We start from the raw sequence: 18,330 nt of genomic DNA on the forward strand, positions 1-18,330 counted from the left end.
GATTTACATTTTTGTGAAAGACATTTATTGAATACAAAAAATCCCCATTACATTCAGCCTTATTATAAATGATTACACGCAAAGATATTCGTGTGTGTAAGATCAACAGTCTAACTGGCTGAACATTTTTGGAATTTAGATAATTTATGAACCCTTACTTCTCAACTGTACACTAACGAAATTCAAAAAAATATGCTTTGTCTTTCCAGCAATGCTAGTCAGAGGGATTCTGTGCTCATGGTGTGAATGGCAGCCCACACTTGGGCAGCTCTTAGTTTCATGATTTTAAGTGTAGGATTTCCCATATTAGAAACAAGGAGTATGGAGAAAACCTAAACAAAAATTTATGCAACGAGTTCGCTTTGATCCTAAACGCTGCCAGCCAAAGTTCAAGACTGCAGGCTTTACAAGTACCATTGTCCAAGCTGAGGCAATGAAGCTCAGGTTCAGAAAAGCCTTCCCACACTGAAGAGAGGTTAAACACATATTCACATCAGTGCTGCCCAATTTGGAAGCCCTACTGAGGATTCCCAAAGCCATCAAGCCTCCAGTTGTATATCTTGGATACCGACTTCTGAGATGGTAGGCCATCAGGTCAAGACACCAAGAAAGAAGATATTTTGCAAAGTGAACTTTAGAAATTTTCCTATTGCATTTGGAGGTATTTTATTTACTACATCCAACATATTGAAACAATTCTGTAGTCTTTGTATAAACTACAGGTATAAACCTACAGTTTAGTTTCTGTACAAGGTAAGATGAGACAAATGATGAAACCTCAGCTCATTTTCATGAAACTTCTGCACACCATTGTTATCCTTGCCTCACTGCTGAACACTGACATTTCATGTCATAAATTCAAAGATACCAAGATTAAAAAACTGATTTGCACAAAAGAAATTTGAAGTAACTTTATATACACAACAAAAAGCCTTTTAAAAGTACAAAAATAACATCTATATGCAAATTAGTTACCATGCTGTGATAGTTCTTTCAGTGCCTACACATGCAAGACTGTAATCTAGATTCAGAATAATTCTGTTTCTGTAGAGTGTATCAGAATATAAAAGAGATTAATATGTGAAGAACTCTTCTCATTGTCAGAATTAATATGTATTCAAAATATCGTTGCAACCAATACTGCAATATTCCAGTCTCTGCATGTATACATGTAGATAAGCAGATCTTAGTCAATTTTAAAATCTCCTGTACGCTGGTAATCCACGCTAAAAAGCTACAATGGCTCTAATGAATCTAGTTACACAACGCAATTCAAAATGTACAAAACTATAAAAAAGGAAACATTTATTGCCATGCATGAAACTTAAGTATGTTCAACAAAAATTTGCATCAAATGCAGTTCTGTTTAAAAAAACCAAAACAAGACAAAAAAAACCCACACAAAGCAATTTACATTAACACCCTTAACATTAGATCAGCAGAATTAGCTCTGACTAAATACCACAAGGTAAGACACATTCCTTTTGCTGGTGCCTATCAGATCTTCAGATCCATGGAAACATAAACCCAGGAATCTTCATTTCCCACAGTCAAATCAGATCATGAAATCAACTGAAAAGAGAAGTGTATTAGTTTTCTCCTTTTTCTCAATCCAATCACATTACCATGAAAATATACTCTCTTTTGGCTATAACAAAATGCCCAAAAATATCCCTAGAGCAGGCAAATTGCTTTATCATACCTTTGCTGATAGTGACACAGGTATGCACAAGACGTAAGACACAGCAATTCTAGACTGTCATGTATCAACACCTCTTGAGTGAAGCCACAAGAAACTGAAGTTACTTTATTAACTCCACAAGGTGAACCTCACTTCTACAGTTGCATTTTTAGTTTCAGGGCAAGCAAAAGTAATGAAACCTGATTTTTTTTTTTTACAGATTACAAACCTCAGATTGCACAATAAACCCTCTGTCATAAGTACAGTAGATAAGGCCTGATCTTCAGCACAGCAAACTCAAAGGCAACATCATCATAACTGTACTACTAGGAGCACACAGAGAAAAGCATCTATCTTGATTATTCCCTTTTGCCTTAGCTGTCAGGCCTGCAGAGCTGGTACAGCCTCATGCATTGTTATCTATGAAGGCAGGTGACCAGTGCCTCAATTAGAGTGCATCTTGCAGCCAAGGTTGTAATTTAAAGCAAATACATAGCTTTCAGAGTACAAGTCATTAAAAACTATGACAATTCTAATTCTTATTCTCATTCTAGTTATGCTTACCAAAGAAATATATAAGAGTAGTAGTGGCATGCTAAGAAAAGAATCTGAAGCAATTTTTTTTTTAAGAGGAAAACACAAGGGAAAAAAACCCCACATTAACTAAACATCAAAGGTATAGGTTTAGGTGAGCACTAAACTTTCAATATTATCCAAGAAGCTATTAAAACTGGTGTAAGAGAATGGCACACCAGGCTGAAAAAAAAAGAACCCACCCCAACTCAGAATATCGTCTAAATTATAAAGTCTTTACCTCTTTGACTGTTTTTTTAATGAAGTCTTTTCTGTCAGATAAATCATAACTAGGATATTTTTCATACACCTAAAAAAAAAGTATAAACAAAACAAAAAAACCCTCAAATTACTTTCATTCAATGGATTGTATGAATAGAAGAAGCTTAAATAAAATCAGGGCAAAACCTGATGTTGGTACTTCTAGTATTGCAACTGCCTAAGTGCCCTCTGTTTTTTAGGGAAAGACACAAGTTTATTTTCCTGAACTTCTTTCAACCACATAAATATTTAAATGCATGTACTCCTTTATGTTTGGTAACTGACTAAACTGGTACCATAGTTTTTCACATCAAGAAACTGAAATGCCTAGCTTGCCATGTCACACAAGAATTCTCCAATTTCTGTTTAAAATGCTCTCTTAAGTAGTCAGATAGCCCTGTATTACTGTAGGAAGCGAAACAATTAATGCAAAATAAATTAGCCTTGTATTTCGATACAAGGTACCAGCCTTGGTATTTGATAGTAAGTAAAACTGTGATCCTTTCAAGAGACTAACAGAAGAGTAAACACATTTGACTGCTATTGTACAACTACTCTTTGGTTAACAGGGTGGGAGAGGACCAAACAAACAAAAAACCAGATACCAACACTGACAACCAATTCAGATTATTTTACTTCAGCATACCAAATTTCAGACATCTACAATGACTATAAATATGAAAAGAAATTACATACATTTTTCTCATAACTTCTGGTTTAGTTTTTTCAAAACAACTTCTTGAAATTACCAGGAAAACCAAACATGTGAGTTAACCAGAAAATATCACGGTAACTGAATTGTTTGTCTTTTGGTCACCTTTCCCCACCTTTCCCTTTTCTGGCCACATGGTTCCCAGCTGTTCTGACAGTTAATGGATTTCTTGCTGAATTGATTCAACTCATTAACTCAGCTGAGAACTATTCTGATAGATGCTGATAGGCAGCAGCTGAATGGATTTACAAAGAACATATGAAGAGTGAGTGTGCAAGGTGAGCAGCAGAAATGTACAGAGCACAGGACACAGCTCTGCCCTACAGACAGCAGCAAAGCTGCTGCACTGTCTAAACATGTCAGGTATTCACACATGGCACTTGGTCTGGAGGTAATACTGCTACTTCCCAGGTACCTCATTTTAGTATTTCCCTTTTAATGCTGGTAGCAATGTTGCATATCTGAAGATTAAAGCTCCCATTGTTATAGCTATTAACAAGTAAATAAACCAATGCAAAACTATTTAGCTTCTGAACAACAGGGCAGAGAACAAGTCTCCATTTCTAAATGATAAGAAAAGTCAGTTCACAAAAAATCCACTAGCTATAAAGAGACTGCAAAATTGTCTTACCTCCTTGCAGATTTGTTTCATTGTAACCTCCTCCAAGTTTGCATTGGCCAACAAATTCTTGACAGTTTCCTTCAGTTCTTCGTCTGTGGGTGGTTTCTTCAGTTTTTTTATTAAAGGTTCATCATCTGAACTATCCTCAGACTCGCTTTCTAAATAGGAAGAACAGTTTGGATTGTAATAGGTTTTCAGTTTGTTTTCTTCCTTAAAAACAGAAGCCATCAGAACTTTCCATAAACATCCAATCCAGATGTTTTCCTTTAAAACAGACATCTTGCTAGACCATCCATTTAAAAACAAAGCTAATGCTATCAGTACTACATTTATTTATGAATTTGTGTAATTACTGATGAACCATCAGTTTATAAATCAGCAAGAACTCTAATAAGTATGGGACTAATTTAATCTATCTAATCTAAACTAATGAAAAAGACTTATTACAACAATTTTAATTCAGGTATTCCAGCCCTAAAAAAATTAACAGTAATTGTTTCCTTTAAAAAGGAGTTTGCATTTCTTTTTTCCCCTAGCAGTGCTGTACACTAGGATCTTGTAATTTTGCAAACTTACTATCAGAAACACCATAAGAACTAATAAGGACAACTTCGTAAAAGAAGTTAAGTGAAGAAGCACAGGACACTCCTACCATCTTTTCCAGCAGAAAAAGAATTACACTGAATGACTCCAACATCCACTCAGTTCCCCTACTGCCAACAAAATAAAATTCAGAGCAGATACCAAACAAACTAGATAATGACCTTACAGAATGATCTACTTAATGTTTTGATTTTTGTACTGCAAACATAAACTGGAAACAAAAATGCAGGAGGAGTAAATAAGAAATTAAAAATATATTATGTAATTTACAGGAAAAACACATAAATAACATTTGTGTGTATACATACACACACACACACACACACACACACACACATATATATATATATATATATATGTACATGCACTGACAACAAAATAAGGTGTACACGCAACTCAGCTGCATTTAGAAGTCAAACTGAAAATACACTGAGCTCAGCACAGGCAAGTTACTCTGTTGAAAAATAAGGCCATGAAAGAAATTTAGCATAACTTACCTGCACCTTTTTGCAAAGCACTGACGAGAAGGGTAAATAACCTGACCTGATGCTTGTGCATACGCCAGTGCCAGCATTAAACAAAGTACTTTTGCAGTATGGATATAAACTGCATTAGTGACTCAGACTACAATCACAGAGTGTAAGAGAACTTAAGGTGGGAAAGGACCTCTGAAGATGATCTGGTACCAAAGCTGCTGCTTGGAACAAGGCCAACATGGAGCTGGTTGCTTGGGCCCCTGCCAGGCTGATGCCCAAACATCTCCACCAATGGGGATTCCACTGCTCCTCCAGGCCCCCTTTCTGTGACCACCCACATGGTGAAGTTTCTTCCCCTAACAAGTAACTGCATTTCCCCTGGTGGCAGCTTGTCCTGTGCACCTCCAAGCAGAGCCTGGCCCTGCCTTTCCCAAACTCTCCTATTTGGGAGTTGCAGACTGCAGGATGATCCCCTTCATCCGTCTCTTCTGCAGGCTGAACGGGCCCAGCTGTCCCTGCCTTCCCTCCTCCACCCTGTGCTCCAGCCCCCTCAACATCCTGGTGCCCCTGCCCTGGACTTGCTCCATGATGTCCATGCTTGCCTTGCCCTAGGGAGCCCACAGCTGGACACTGCTGCTGAGGCCAGCTCACAGCTGCTGAACAGGGCGCCAGTCACTCGGCTGAGCTGCTGGCCCCATACTTGCTGCAAGAGCCCCGAGTGCTGTCGGTGCTCCTTATCAGGAGGGCCCATTGCTGAAGGGCCTCAATGAGCATCTGCAGGAACCATCTGCCCCTGCCCAGGCCCTTTTTGGCAAAGGTGCTTGGCCAGACACCACTGTCCCCACCCTCACTACTGTAATCTTTACGGAGCTATTAAGAAACTCGGTGTCTGTACACCCTTCATGCACATCGTGAGATTGGGAGAAAACCAACTGCAAAAGGATGCATGGAGAAACCATTTCTCTGTTAAAAAACTCGTATCAAGCTGCTGAACCAAAGACACACACATGGGATACACACCACTGGATCAATTACAAGATTTGCATAAAGCCACTATAGAGGCCCCGACAGAACTTCATCAATGGTCTTCCAGCAAAATGGAGAGCTTGGCTGATACTGTCAGTTTATATGCAAATAAAAACTATCCATGTGCACACAGCAGGAATACATGAAATACACCCAAATCAACAGGTTTTTTTATTAAATACTGTTTCAAGGAAAGAAATGTCAAGTAGTAAACCAACAATTTACCAAATTCCATTTTCTTTCACAATAAGGTGCAAAAGCTTGCTTTCTAATAAGCATGCCAGTTAAGCTACAAGGCAATACATGATGAAAGATTTAAAGCATTTACCTTTTCTAGAACTGTTCTGGTTTTTCTTAGTAGTGCTGCTGTCTGCCTTCTTGACATTTGCACTCTTCACAGCTTTCTTGGTTTTAGAAGTCATCTTTTTAGGTTTTTCTCGTTTAGATGCTTTTCTAGGCGGCTACAAAAAGAAAACCAGAAAATTAAAGCAATGGGTATTACTTGAACAATCCATACCTCTTTTCCATAAAGGAAATTTACTCCAGCCACTCCACGCCTAAGTTTCCAACAGAGCTGGGGCAGCAAAACAGATACACTGCCTACATCCTTCTACTTGGATTATATCAAAAGCTGTCATAAACCTAACTCTTTCAAAAATGCTACAATCTTAAAGCTGTACAAACAGGTATTATCCATTTCACTAGGTCCTATTTTCAAACTAATCTGATAAAGCAGTGCTTTTGCAATAATTAAGCTTTTATTCCATGCACCTAAACTTCAGTTTCTGAAGACTTCAGTCCACTCAGCCATTGCAGACATACCTAACTCCTACCTTCCGAAAGAAGGCAAAGATGACCCACTTAGATCAATGGAGTTTACTGCTACGCCTTTTTGTTTGTTTGGATGGTCTTAGATTTTTGGGGTTTTTTTTTGTTTTGTTTTATTTTAAATAATTGAGTTCTTGGAAAAAAGACAACTCCTTCCTCTGAAACAGATATTCCTCTCCTCACAGAAGAGACCCTGTTTTCCTGAAGAAATTAACACATATGTCAACTTTGAGTATTTCAGCCCTCTTTCAATTTGCCATTTATAAGGAAAGAAAATGGCACAGTAAGAATTAAGGTTGTTTCATGGAGGCATAGGAATTTCCTAGAACCATCTTTTTACATTAAACCCAACACCTATCAAAATGACCCCAACAAAACAAACTGCTGAGTTACATTAATTGCCTTTCAACAAAAGATTTCTACCATTTCCTATAGCTAAGGCTATTAACCTAGCAGCCTTCCATTTCAACAGACAAAATTGTAACCCAAGTAAACAGTGGCCTTATATTACAGCCTAGGGTTCCATAGTTTCCATAGAGAACTTTCTTGGACACCAGCAGTTTGACTAATTGCACTTTGCTGTTGCAGGGGTCTGATAAGGAGTAATGGCTTTAAACCCAAGGAGGGTTGATTTAGAGGAGAAATAAGGAAGAATTTCTTTTACAACGAGGGTGGTGAAACACTGAATCCGGTTGCCTGGAGAGGTGGTGAATGTCCACCCCTGGAAACATTCCAGGCCAGGCTGAATGAGGCAACCTGATCCAGTTGAAGATGTCCCTGCTCATTGCAGGAGGATTGGACTAGATGGCCCTTAAAAGGTTCCTTCCAAACCAAACTATTCCATGATTTGACACTTCTTGCCTACTACGAAGAAAGTTTTAAAGAAAACACAAAATACAATGAGACTAAGACACTTCAGAGGTTGCAGGGATCTTTCTGAGGCTGCCTACTACGTTGCTTACTTTAAGACACGAAACCTGAAGAGAGAGATTAAGATATAAAATCCAGGAGGAATATGGAGACAAAATCCAAAACCAATGCAGTCAGGTAGGTCAGTAACTCCTACTGAATACAAAGTCCTAGTTATCAAATTAAACACTGCATTATGAAATAACAATAAAGCCATCACAAAATGATACAAGAAATACAACCAATTACACAAGCAATCTTGGCTGCCCCAAAATGACACAATGGCACAACACAGCAAATGGTTTTATAAGGTGCATACAACACAACCAAGAACCAGAACTTTTGCCTTTTATCTAAATGACTCTCTAAATTCATCACACTAAGAATTTATGAAAACTTCTCATAAATTGCAGATATGTCCCCTTTTCTTTTATTTAATCATCACTTACTCCCCAACTCTGTCTTCTAAGAGTTACCAATTGATAGCAATGACAATGTTGAAAAACAAACAAAACAACTCATTACCTCATCTTCACTTTCTTTTTCTTCTGAAGACTCATCCTTTTCCTTTTTTTCATCTTCTTCACTACTGGATTCATCTGACAAGATCTCCGGGCACTTGGTTCGTTTTGATTTTCTTGTTGTTCCAGAGCTACTGCGCTCTTTTTTACCACCTTTGCTTTGTGGTTTTTTGGACTTTGGCAATGGCTGAGAGACAAGAGATGTGTGTAATCCAAGTAGGAATACAAAAGCATAAAAAGATAAATTCTTTCAAATCACACGAAAGAATATTAAAAAAACAAAGAGGTGTCTCAACACAACCCAGGACTATTATATGTACACTTAAGTCATATGTTGCAGTCAGCAAATATTCACTATTGAGATAGAGTTGAACAAAATGAAATTTCAGTTCTGAGCTAAGTGCACCCCTCCTCTAAGCAAACAAATCTTCAAAGACTGTGTGTTAGAGAAGGGAAGCAAGAAAAGTTACTTCTAGATTGTTCTTTTACCTACCAAGCCATAAAACAAGTCTTTTCTTTTGGTAACAAGTCAGCTGAAAACAAGTCAGAAGACTTAAAGGCAAGAATTTTGACACGTCTTATGCAAACCTGCATTTTCCTGTAACTCAGTACCTTGTGTCCCTAAAGCAGCATGCCGACCCCTTATTCACATCACTTCCCAGTGTTTATTGGAAACAGATTTAATTTCCTGAGCAACACTGCAACTATTTTAGTATTACTTTTAGATTAAAAACTGAAAGTCCAAGAAGATTAACAACAGAGTTTACCAGTCTTGGCACTCTGCATCTAGTGCAATGGCTAAATCCAGTCTGGTTTTTGTACCCTGCAACAAAATCCATTTGGTGATGCCCAAATGTGATAACTTACATTTGCCAAATACAGCAAACACAGGTAATATCTGACACTTGACTTTCTCGTCCTTTCGTGTATCTATTCTCCACCACCCAGAAAGCAGAGGCCAACTGGTATTTGGGAATGGATATCCTAATTAGCTCCATGTGTTGAACTCACACTTCCGTGCACAAACAGTGTGTAATGGGTACACCCACATATCAACATAATTTCTATTTAAGCCCTCACCCCATTATGGATGCCTGCAGTAGTAGAACTACTCTCTTTCAAGAAGTCATTCCTACTTCAGTAAGTTAAAACAGTAATGGTATTATCACTGGAAACAACCAAACAATGAGCAATAGAGGACAGATGCATTTTCCATTAGAACAGAGCTATAAAAGCAAGCATAACAACCTACATCTCACCTTGCCCGAAGATTTTGGATGCATTAGGAAGTTTAATATTCTAGTTACGAGCTCACTATTAACTCCTGATCTTTCCAAGTCAAGAACTTCACAGATACTTTTCAACATTGCATTTCTAAATCTGTAGGGGGGAAAAAAAAAAAAAAGAGAAAAAGATTCAGTATCACATCCTAAAAAGTCAACATATGGCTGCTAGAAGCTGCTGTCTGGTTTGTGGCTGCCACTTGACAATATATACACACAGTCAACCACACTTTCAGTCTCATCTATAGTTAAGCAAAGAATCATCACCAAATTACATAAAGCAAGATAAAACAAATCCCTAATCTTTGTGTCTATATAATAGAATATTTTTAAAAAGTTAAGGAATCATAGTAAAAAAAAGTATTACATTCTTTATGATCTATGGCCTGAGTGGTAAGGTTCTGCAAAATACATGTTGGCCTTTGATCACCTTGTTCAGTGCTGTTAAAATATGACATGCAAGTGTAAAGTCTGGGCAGAAATCAAGCACAGAGGCAGAACAAATTAACAAACTGATCAACAGTTTGTGTTCCACACACAGCTATCAACAGCAGCAGAAGCACAACAGTAACGCAAGCACACAGGGCTCTGCAGCTTTATACACAACTCAACACAATCAGGTTTCAGAATATTCGCTGAAGACTAAATTAGCAGTTGTTTCATACAGAAAATATGAAAAAAAATGTGCCAAATTACTTTATTTTGCAACCTTTTTTTGATAAGGGGAATTATCCAATTAAGCCCATGGGTAACAGTCAAAACTCCTATCAGGAGAGAGAGTTTTTTTTCTGAATTTCCATGTATTTGACAAACTGTACTCCTGGAAAACTGCTTATCAGAAGAAGAAAAGTTTGGGAATTCCAAGTTCTAGAAGCCTTTCCAGCATCAACAGACAAGCACTGAAAAAACTCCCAGCTTTAGAACACATTGAGTAAATGTTATTTTGCAAGGGCATTTTAAACCCTTTCAGTCCAGCCAAAACTAAGTTGCAGCAGCTTCTCCTGTTGATGGAAAAGCAGCTTATGAAGGGAGACAGCAGAGAGAAAAACAAAATGTTTGTGAGACTAGTTGCTACAGCAATTCTAGTATGTTTAATATATAATAAGCAGAAATGGCTTTGATTCTGAAGGAGGAAGGTTTTAAGGCAGAGAAGGATGCAGGTTTGTACCACAGATAAAGCACAACGTGTTCACAATGCTGGCCCCGGGGAAATAATGCTTTCCTCTCACTTGGCAGAAGAATCTGCCAGTTAGCATGCAATAGTTAAAGACAGGAATGTAGGAATTGTGAATAAAATGTTCACAATTTAACTCTTAATACATTTCAAGCTGTCTTAAGAGACTAGTTTGTGTGATTAAAATCAACTCAGAAAATACGGAGCTCTAGTAAACAGCCACCTGGCTTATAGTTTAAATTTAATCTCAAGTAAAATTTTGGAAGAAAAAAAAGTAAAAATAAAGTGCATGAACCAAGCTTTGTTAAGTAACAAGAGACCATTACTTTTTTAACATTTCTTCTTTCTTTTTATATTGGTCACTTCCTTTTTCAAATGGAAACCCACTGAACTGACCCACATTCTTCTTTAGGGATGCAACCTAGAACAGAACACACAGATAACTTTTCATTGCAAGCAGTTTAAGAAATTTCATCTGACTACAATTGTTAATGTTTCACACAAGAAAAATCTGTTCTAGCATTTAGCTTTCTGTTGACAAAGCTACACCTTTTAAGTTATAACCTACATGGATTATGCTTTTACTTATGACAGACAAACTACAACAATTAAGTTCAGCTTCTTGTGACTGCGGTACTTTCAATCTTACTAGACAAAGTCACTTGCCATTCAGGCTCATTTAGAAATGAACTGCATGATGATTTACGGGTTTGCAAAACTACAACATTATGACACCTGCTGCATGTTTTGTGTCATGTAATTTGTTACAAAATAATTTTGTTTATTATTCTATAATCTGCTAAAGTAGATTTTCTTTACTAGCTATTCTGAAGTCTTACATAGGACCATGACTCTACTTTTGAACCGCTTATTTAGTAGGACAAATTTTTGCTTTTACGTACCACCCAACCTACAACTTCTACCGTTACATCTGATGTTCGACCTGGGTTGAACTTCCATTGCAAGAGCCCTTATAATGGGAAAATTGCTCCCATCAAGATCACAAATGTATTTAAGTTGTTTCCACTTCATCTCCTTTCACCAAAAAAAAATAAAAACTTGTTAAAAAGTAACCCCAGATCTCTTGATCTTCTGAGATCTTTATAACACCATCAGGAATAATGTGAACTAGCTATCAATACTTCTACAGATTTTGTTTCTGCTGTTTCTCCACTAGTTTATGATTTTATCAAAGCTGAGCTCCTTTTCCAAAGAGCTTTGTCCAGCACCTAAAGAAAATTTCCAAGTTGTACTGGTATGTTTTATTAAAAATGTTAATTACAATTAAAAGCACATAAAAATACATGCATACAAGGGAAGATCTGACCTTCACTATATTAAACATCATTCTGAGTTCCCAAAAACTCTGATTAAATATTGTTTTGACTGAAACCATATTGATACATTCTTTTTCTGAATACTGAATGAACTATGGCAACAGATCATTCTTTGCCATTTAAATAAACATTGCATAGGAAGCAGTGGTCTGAGAAATTACAGCTAGCATACATCTGTACTAGTACTATTCAATTTCCGGTTTCTGTGCTAGCTGTTCAAATCTCCAAAATACACAAAGATATTTTTAAAAGTTCCAATAATTATAGCAAATGTATAGAAATAGTACAACTTAATCTGCCTCAATTTCACATGTTGCCTCCATTAGCAAGGAAAATGGGTCATATTTACTCTGAATTTTAAGGCACAATCAATGATACATAAATCACTCCAATAAAGATTTGCTATTATATTTTAAGTGTCATCCCAAAATACAAAATGGACAATATAATATTTTAATTATCTTAAGAAAACTGTTTTATATAAAATCTTAATAGTGATTTCTATCACATTTATCTTTCTACTGCTTACTGCAAACAAAGCGAAAAAGAGGCAGCAATATGTTAATACATGGAGTATTTTGAGTGCCATCTCCATGTGAGCAGCTTTTAGCATGTGAACCATAAATTATTTCCAACTCATCCTTGTAAGGTAATCCACCATTCCCCCATTAAAAAAAAATCAAATCTACATTCAAGATACATTTATTTAGTACATCCTGCCACAGGATTTTTATAGGAAGAGAGTTTACAGGCGTTAAAAAGAGAAGGCTTACTTAACTGGTCCTGCAAATACCCATTTTCTAAGTAGCTTGTAATAAATAGCACTCAAGAAATAGGACCATAAGAACAAATGTAAAAAAACTGCACTACAAACATTTGTATGCATTTGTAATACATAAGAACTAATGGATATACAAGGCTGAAATTCTTACGGTGCCTGGCCTGTTGTAGAGGAGTTTGTGCAGGTTCCTAAGTTCGTCTGTCTTCTTTTTGCTCAGAAAGAACTGTATCCTCTCAATTTCACAGAGTTTTTGTCCTTTTCCTGAAACAATTAAAATCATTTATGCTATTCATCACATTCGTATTTACGTATGTTTATAACTTAAAGTTTCTACTTTTTTTTTTTTTTTTTTAAAGCAAAGAAGTCCCTTAAAAACAGCATTAGACTTCATAATAGCGAAAACATTAGGCAAGCCTTTTCTTATCAGTTAGGCATCCTGATAGGCTCTTTAGCTGCCTTACTTGATACTACTTAGATCAGGGCACAAGGATTTGGCATTTCTTTCTATTCTGGCTGCTCCTGCCTTTGTTAGTAGTGGTGAGGTACTGAAGATGCTATTCCAAGTAAGTTTAAACATCATGTAACTTTTACAGTTTAAACTGATGCTACAGAATAAAAGAGAGTTTTCATATAATAGCCTTATTATTTTAAAAAGAATCACGACTCATAAATTAGCTCTTACCTACAACAAATTAGTAATTTCATCTTTTTAGAGTTTTCATTATCCTTCCTAACACTCACAATTCATATGTGAGAAGTCAGGCTTACCTGGTGTAATTGTAAAAGGTTCCTTCTGCAGTGAGGACACTTGCATGGTCAGTCGGTCAACCTTCTTCTTCTCCCTTTTTCCTTCAACAATGAGACTCTTCTCTGCAAAAGACAGCTTCCTTAAACACAATATTCTCCATTGCAGATCTGACCGAAGTGACAGGCAACACAACACTGACTCTTTGAAACAGCAAATCAAAAACAGATGATGATACAGACAAGTACTATGACACTTTCAGACCTTTGGCTTATAAGCCAACGTGATTCTATAGAGCTGCATGTACAGAACTAGAAGCCTCTCTAGTTCTTCAACACAATCCTGTATCCAAGGTAACCTTGAAGATGAGACTGGGCACTTCCTAAAGGTAACGTCACCATGATGGAGACAGTAGGACTACGAGTTTTCAGAAATCCATCCTTCTCTCCTTTCATTGCCTTTTTCAGACATGAAGCAGACCCTGTTTGCACATTCTCCTTGGATGCTCCAGTCCATATGCACACAGCTGCACCCACAGCACTCTGAAGAAGAATACTACCACCAGATGGGCAAAAGCAGGGTCCAGGATGCCTGCACACAGATTCATTTCCCACTACTGGACTGGAGAAACCACCCATTGCAGCAGGAGAGGCGGAAGCGCAAGTGCAGTGGGACTGTATTACACATCCCAGGGTACACAGAGAAGCACTCTGCAGGGCACAATATCAGTGTCACTAATGCTACAAGAATATTATTCCCAGTAATTCTGAGATTGCTTACTAATGAATACATTTAGATTGTTTTACACATACCCTGCACATCCCTAATTTAATGACACCACTCCAAAAAAAAAGCTAAAGCTTCACCTAAACATTTCATACTAAAATACCTGACCTCAAGTAATACTATCCTTAGAGCTAAACAGATGGGCTGTCCTGACTTTAACATCTGAAAGCAGCTTCAAAACCTGTATGAACATAATCAAAACCAGAGCAAAATGAATTTTTTTTTCTGAAAATCCAATGCTAATTACTCCGCTGTTTTCCAAGCAGCATAACCTGTCTTCTTTCTACCACCTTTCCTAAAGTCAAACTTCATATCTTTTAAGGATCCAGGAGCATCAGTGACTTGGTTTTCACTGCGCCACATTACAGTCATATTTCTATGAATGCTTTCCTTTTGAAAAGAGATGCCTGGCGACCTCACAATAGAAATTAACATTTTTGCATAGTAGTTCCTTCATCTTGTTTTGTTCTCCTTAACTACCTTCAATTACACGCTAAAACAAAAAACTTGCCTTGCTTGCTCATCCTATCATACTGCCACTATTTTTTACTACCAAAATTAGTCTAAAGAAATTTCTGCTGACTTAAGATAATTACATTTGGATACCCAGAAAATTAATTCACTGTAGTTAATCAAAGACATCCATGTTGTTTCCAACACTACTGCACACTTTAAAGTTTCTCTTTTGCAAACACAGATCACTTCAGAGTGTTATTGGCAAAAAATAATTTGATAAGGGACACTACCTCCTATAACCATCGAAAAATTTATACAACAACAAAAAATCCCTGGTATAAAAGTCCAGGATGATGGCAATTCCTTTCATCTTTCCTGAGATAAATCAGCACCACTGTTTTTAGCATTGCCTGTTATAGTCTACTGGGAAGCGATTATGAGCCATGAGACAGATGCACCATGGAATCTCCCCAGTAATTGTACAATTAGCCAAAATCACAGGAGACTGCATTCAATAGCTTGGCATTCATTAAAGAACAACTTATTCAATGGAAAAATAAGTACCCTTTTCTTCTTCTTCCTCCTCCTCCTCCTCTTCTTCTTCTTCATCTTCATCACTCTCCTCAGCTTTGTTTTCAGTTTCAGGTTTCTCATCTGTTTTTTCTGATGACATTGTATCTTCTTTTGATGAATCAACAGAAGACATGGTGTATGCTTCTGTAAAAAGAGTCAGGGGAAACCATCAGCAGCAGAACAATATCCATGAAAAACACAGGAATCTTGCTTTCAAAAATGATCTTTTTGTGCAGCAGAAGCAGTGTGCTGGGACTGTGACTGTTCACATCTTCTAATCACTAAGGTGCTCAGCATACACACAACTTTTAAGAAACTGCCATCCATTCCGCAACTGCTCTGGTTAAGAACACTCTAAAAGGTTATAAATTCTATTCACACACAAGTCATCACGCTGCTTTTGTGAAACATTGGGAAACACCCACTCAAAGCAGCTGATACTGTTACCTATTAAAAACTGCAGTGTTTTAAGATATCACAATTTTACTGCACCCTGCTATAAACTTAATACTTATTTTTGATCATGGTTAACTATGCATGCAAGTTTCCTAGGAACTTAAACAAGTTACTTATTTAGGTGGGAAATGGGAACAAAAACATTACAAAAAAGTTAAAAGCAATTCAGGAAAGAATTAACACTGCTTTCATAACCTAGACAGTTGCTGCATCTTTGGGCATGAAAATACTTTCTAGTTTTAATTTGCAGAACTACAACAAAAAAGAATAAATGCTTCATACTTAGCATATTCGAGAGTCTTTTCTTAGCATCTGAAGTGGCTGGTATGTAAACTTTAAAACGAAAATATCTTAGTTATGCGTGTACCATTTCCCTACTAACACAAGACGTCTATCTTATAGAGCAAGATAACTATATGTTTCATTTTTTTAAAATTCTAGCTTTCAAAAATCTTCACCGTTTAGATCTGGAACAGAATTTCACACAATTAACCATTTTCTTTTTGCAACATTAAAGACAGCATTATCTGCAAGAGATCAGGTGCAGTAAGTAACATTTGAATCTCCTGCTTATATGCAGCATTAGCAGGTGTCAGAGATCAGTCGTGTTCCAAATGACAGAAAACATGAGTCAGTATTTATTGCCAATAGTACGGGGGAAAAGTAAAGCTTCCTGGCTAAATCACCAGGGAAAAATATATCTTTCAGGGTATTATTACCAGTATTTCATCTGTAGTAAGAAATCTGGCATTTACAGGGCAATTGCTGACTTTTACTTAAAGGCAGGAGTAAAAGCAAGAGAAACGCTACAAGCTGTCTTTCCTTCTCCTTTCAATGGGAACAGAAGGGGGAAAGTTAGAGACTTCTTAGCTTTCCACCACCTGGGTTCGGGACGACTTTTGCTTAGGGAAAAAGGGTTCTGCGATCCACCTTTATCGGCAGAGGGTCTCCCGCCCTCGCCTCGGGCTTTTCAGACGGGGACTCTCCACCTGTCCCCCCCTTCCCGATATGTAAGGTGAATGCCGGGGCAAAGCCGACGGCACCGGCGGCCAAGGCGCCATCGCGACTCCGCTCCAGGCGGGCGCAGGACCGCTCCGCCCGCTCCCGCCGCAGGACACCACAGCACCCAGGAAACACCTGGGGCAGGGGCCGGGAGGAAAGCAGCCCCGGTGACAAGCGCCCCGCACACAGCACGTCGCCGGCGCGGGGCGGGAGCCGGGCGGCGCGGCGACCGCGTAGCGTTTCTCCTCGTCACAGTCCGTCCCCGTCCGGCCCGGGCGCGGCGAGGCGGGACCGCTCTCGGGCGCCGTTACGGCCATGGCGGCGGGACCCACCTCAGCTCGAGCCCCGGCTCCCTCCTCAGGCGCGGCGGCAGCAGCAGCTGAAGGCGGCAGTTACTGCTGGACGAGGCGGGTCCGGGCGCAGCGACACACACGCGCCCCGCCGCGGCGCAGCCCTACAGCCACTAGCCACTCTTTCCCTCTCCTTCTCCCTCTTCCCTCCCTCCCGGAATCAACAAGGTTTTCAAAATGGCGGGTTCTCGGGCGGCGAGGAGGAAGCGGGAAGGCGGCGGCCAATCAGCGCTCGCGGCCCGGCCGGCGCGGCGAGGGCAGGGAAGAGCGCGCGTCACGAGCGCCCGCCCACGGTGACGTCAGGCCGCGCGCGGTGGCGGGCGCGCGCTCCCGCTGAGGGGAGGGGGCGGGGGTGAGAGCGCCGCGACGTTGCGTCGTCCTTTTTAAAACTGGCACCGTCTGCAATTGCAGTTTAATGCGGTTTAATAATTGCAGCGGTTTAATAAAAAGCCTTAGCGTAAGGAATCCGCATCTCTTGTCCTGCCTAAATTGGGCGGTGATTAATATATGCTCCTGGGACTTTCCTTTCGTATACAGTATGTGAATTGTAGTGTTTCCCAATACCTCGGGCACAGGTTGCCCAGAGAAGCTGTGGATGCCCCATTCCTGGAAGTGTTCAAGACCAGGTTGGACGGGGCTCTGAGCAACTTAGGCTAGTGGAAGCTGTCCCTGCCTGCATCAGGTAGGTTGGGACTAGATGATCTCCAAGGTCCCTTCCAACCCAAACCGTTCTACGTTTTTAAGTAGTAGTACTTGTGTTACACACATATCCTACTTTTACTATCAGTTCTACGTGACTATGCTTCACGCGCGCCTACGATTAACAATTCCCAGGAGCGCAGCATTCTTCCCACGTCTCTGTATTACCCCAGCGCGGCTCCTCCCCGCCGGGTGGTGCAAAGCGCCCGCTCCTTGCCGCGATTCCGTGCGTGGGATCCCGGCGCGCATCCCTGCGGTGGCGGCGCGGGCGGGAGGCGGCGCTGGGCGGGCCCGTGCTGCTGCAACGGCCGCGGCGGGACGGGGGGCAGCGGCCGACGGGAGGGAGTGGCTGAGGAGAGATGTGGCCTCCTCGCTCCTGCAAAATGTAGCGCCACAGGCGGTCCCCGAAAGAGCCGAGGGCCAGTCCCACTCCCCATGCTGTGGCCCGAGTTAAATGTAGGAGTTAATCTTGGAGC

The 18,330-nt window shown here is 39.5% G+C and overlaps 1 protein-coding gene across 1 annotated transcript; it reads right to left on the bottom strand.

Annotated features, from left to right (window-relative positions):
* Positions 1 to 2: 2 nt before the first annotated feature.
* Positions 3 to 17,337, bottom strand: DEK (DEK proto-oncogene). The gene is made up of 11 exons (XM_066189191.1): positions 17,138 to 17,337; positions 15,339 to 15,491; positions 13,556 to 13,657; positions 12,939 to 13,048; positions 10,996 to 11,090; positions 9,472 to 9,592; positions 8,217 to 8,399; positions 6,283 to 6,415; positions 3,859 to 4,007; positions 2,496 to 2,564; positions 3 to 1,572 (listed from the first exon to the last, which is right to left on the bottom strand). The coding sequence occupies exons 2-11, from the start codon at positions 15,478 to 15,480 to the stop codon at positions 1,561 to 1,563; spliced, it is 1,116 nt and encodes a 371-aa protein (XP_066045288.1). The 5' UTR covers positions 15,481 to 15,491; positions 17,138 to 17,337; the 3' UTR covers positions 3 to 1,560.
* Positions 17,338 to 18,330: the final 993 nt, after the last annotated feature.

This window comes from Chamaea fasciata, unplaced genomic scaffold (genome assembly GCF_029207755.1).
Source record: "Chamaea fasciata isolate MVZ Bird 193981 ecotype frontalis unplaced genomic scaffold, bChaFas1.0.hap1 SCAF_1, whole genome shotgun sequence".
NCBI classification, from domain to species: Eukaryota; Metazoa; Chordata; class Aves; order Passeriformes; family Sylviidae; genus Chamaea; species Chamaea fasciata.

What these genes read in the sequence shown, in the direction of transcription:
- DEK (XM_066189191.1), bottom strand. Translation starts at nt 15,480, where the DNA reads ATGTCTTCTGTTGATTCATCAAAAGAAGATACAATGTCATCAGAAAAA. An exon ending in GGAGGAAGAAGAAGAAAAGG is followed by an intron (nt 13,658 to 15,338) that starts GTACTTATTTTT and finishes TGTCTTTTGCAG; the next exon opens with AGAAGAGTCTCATTGTTGAA. An exon ending in CCAGAACAGTTCTAGAAAAG is followed by an intron (nt 4,008 to 6,282) that starts GTAAATGCTTTA and finishes CTTCCTATTTAG; the next exon opens with AAAGCGAGTCTGAGGATAGT.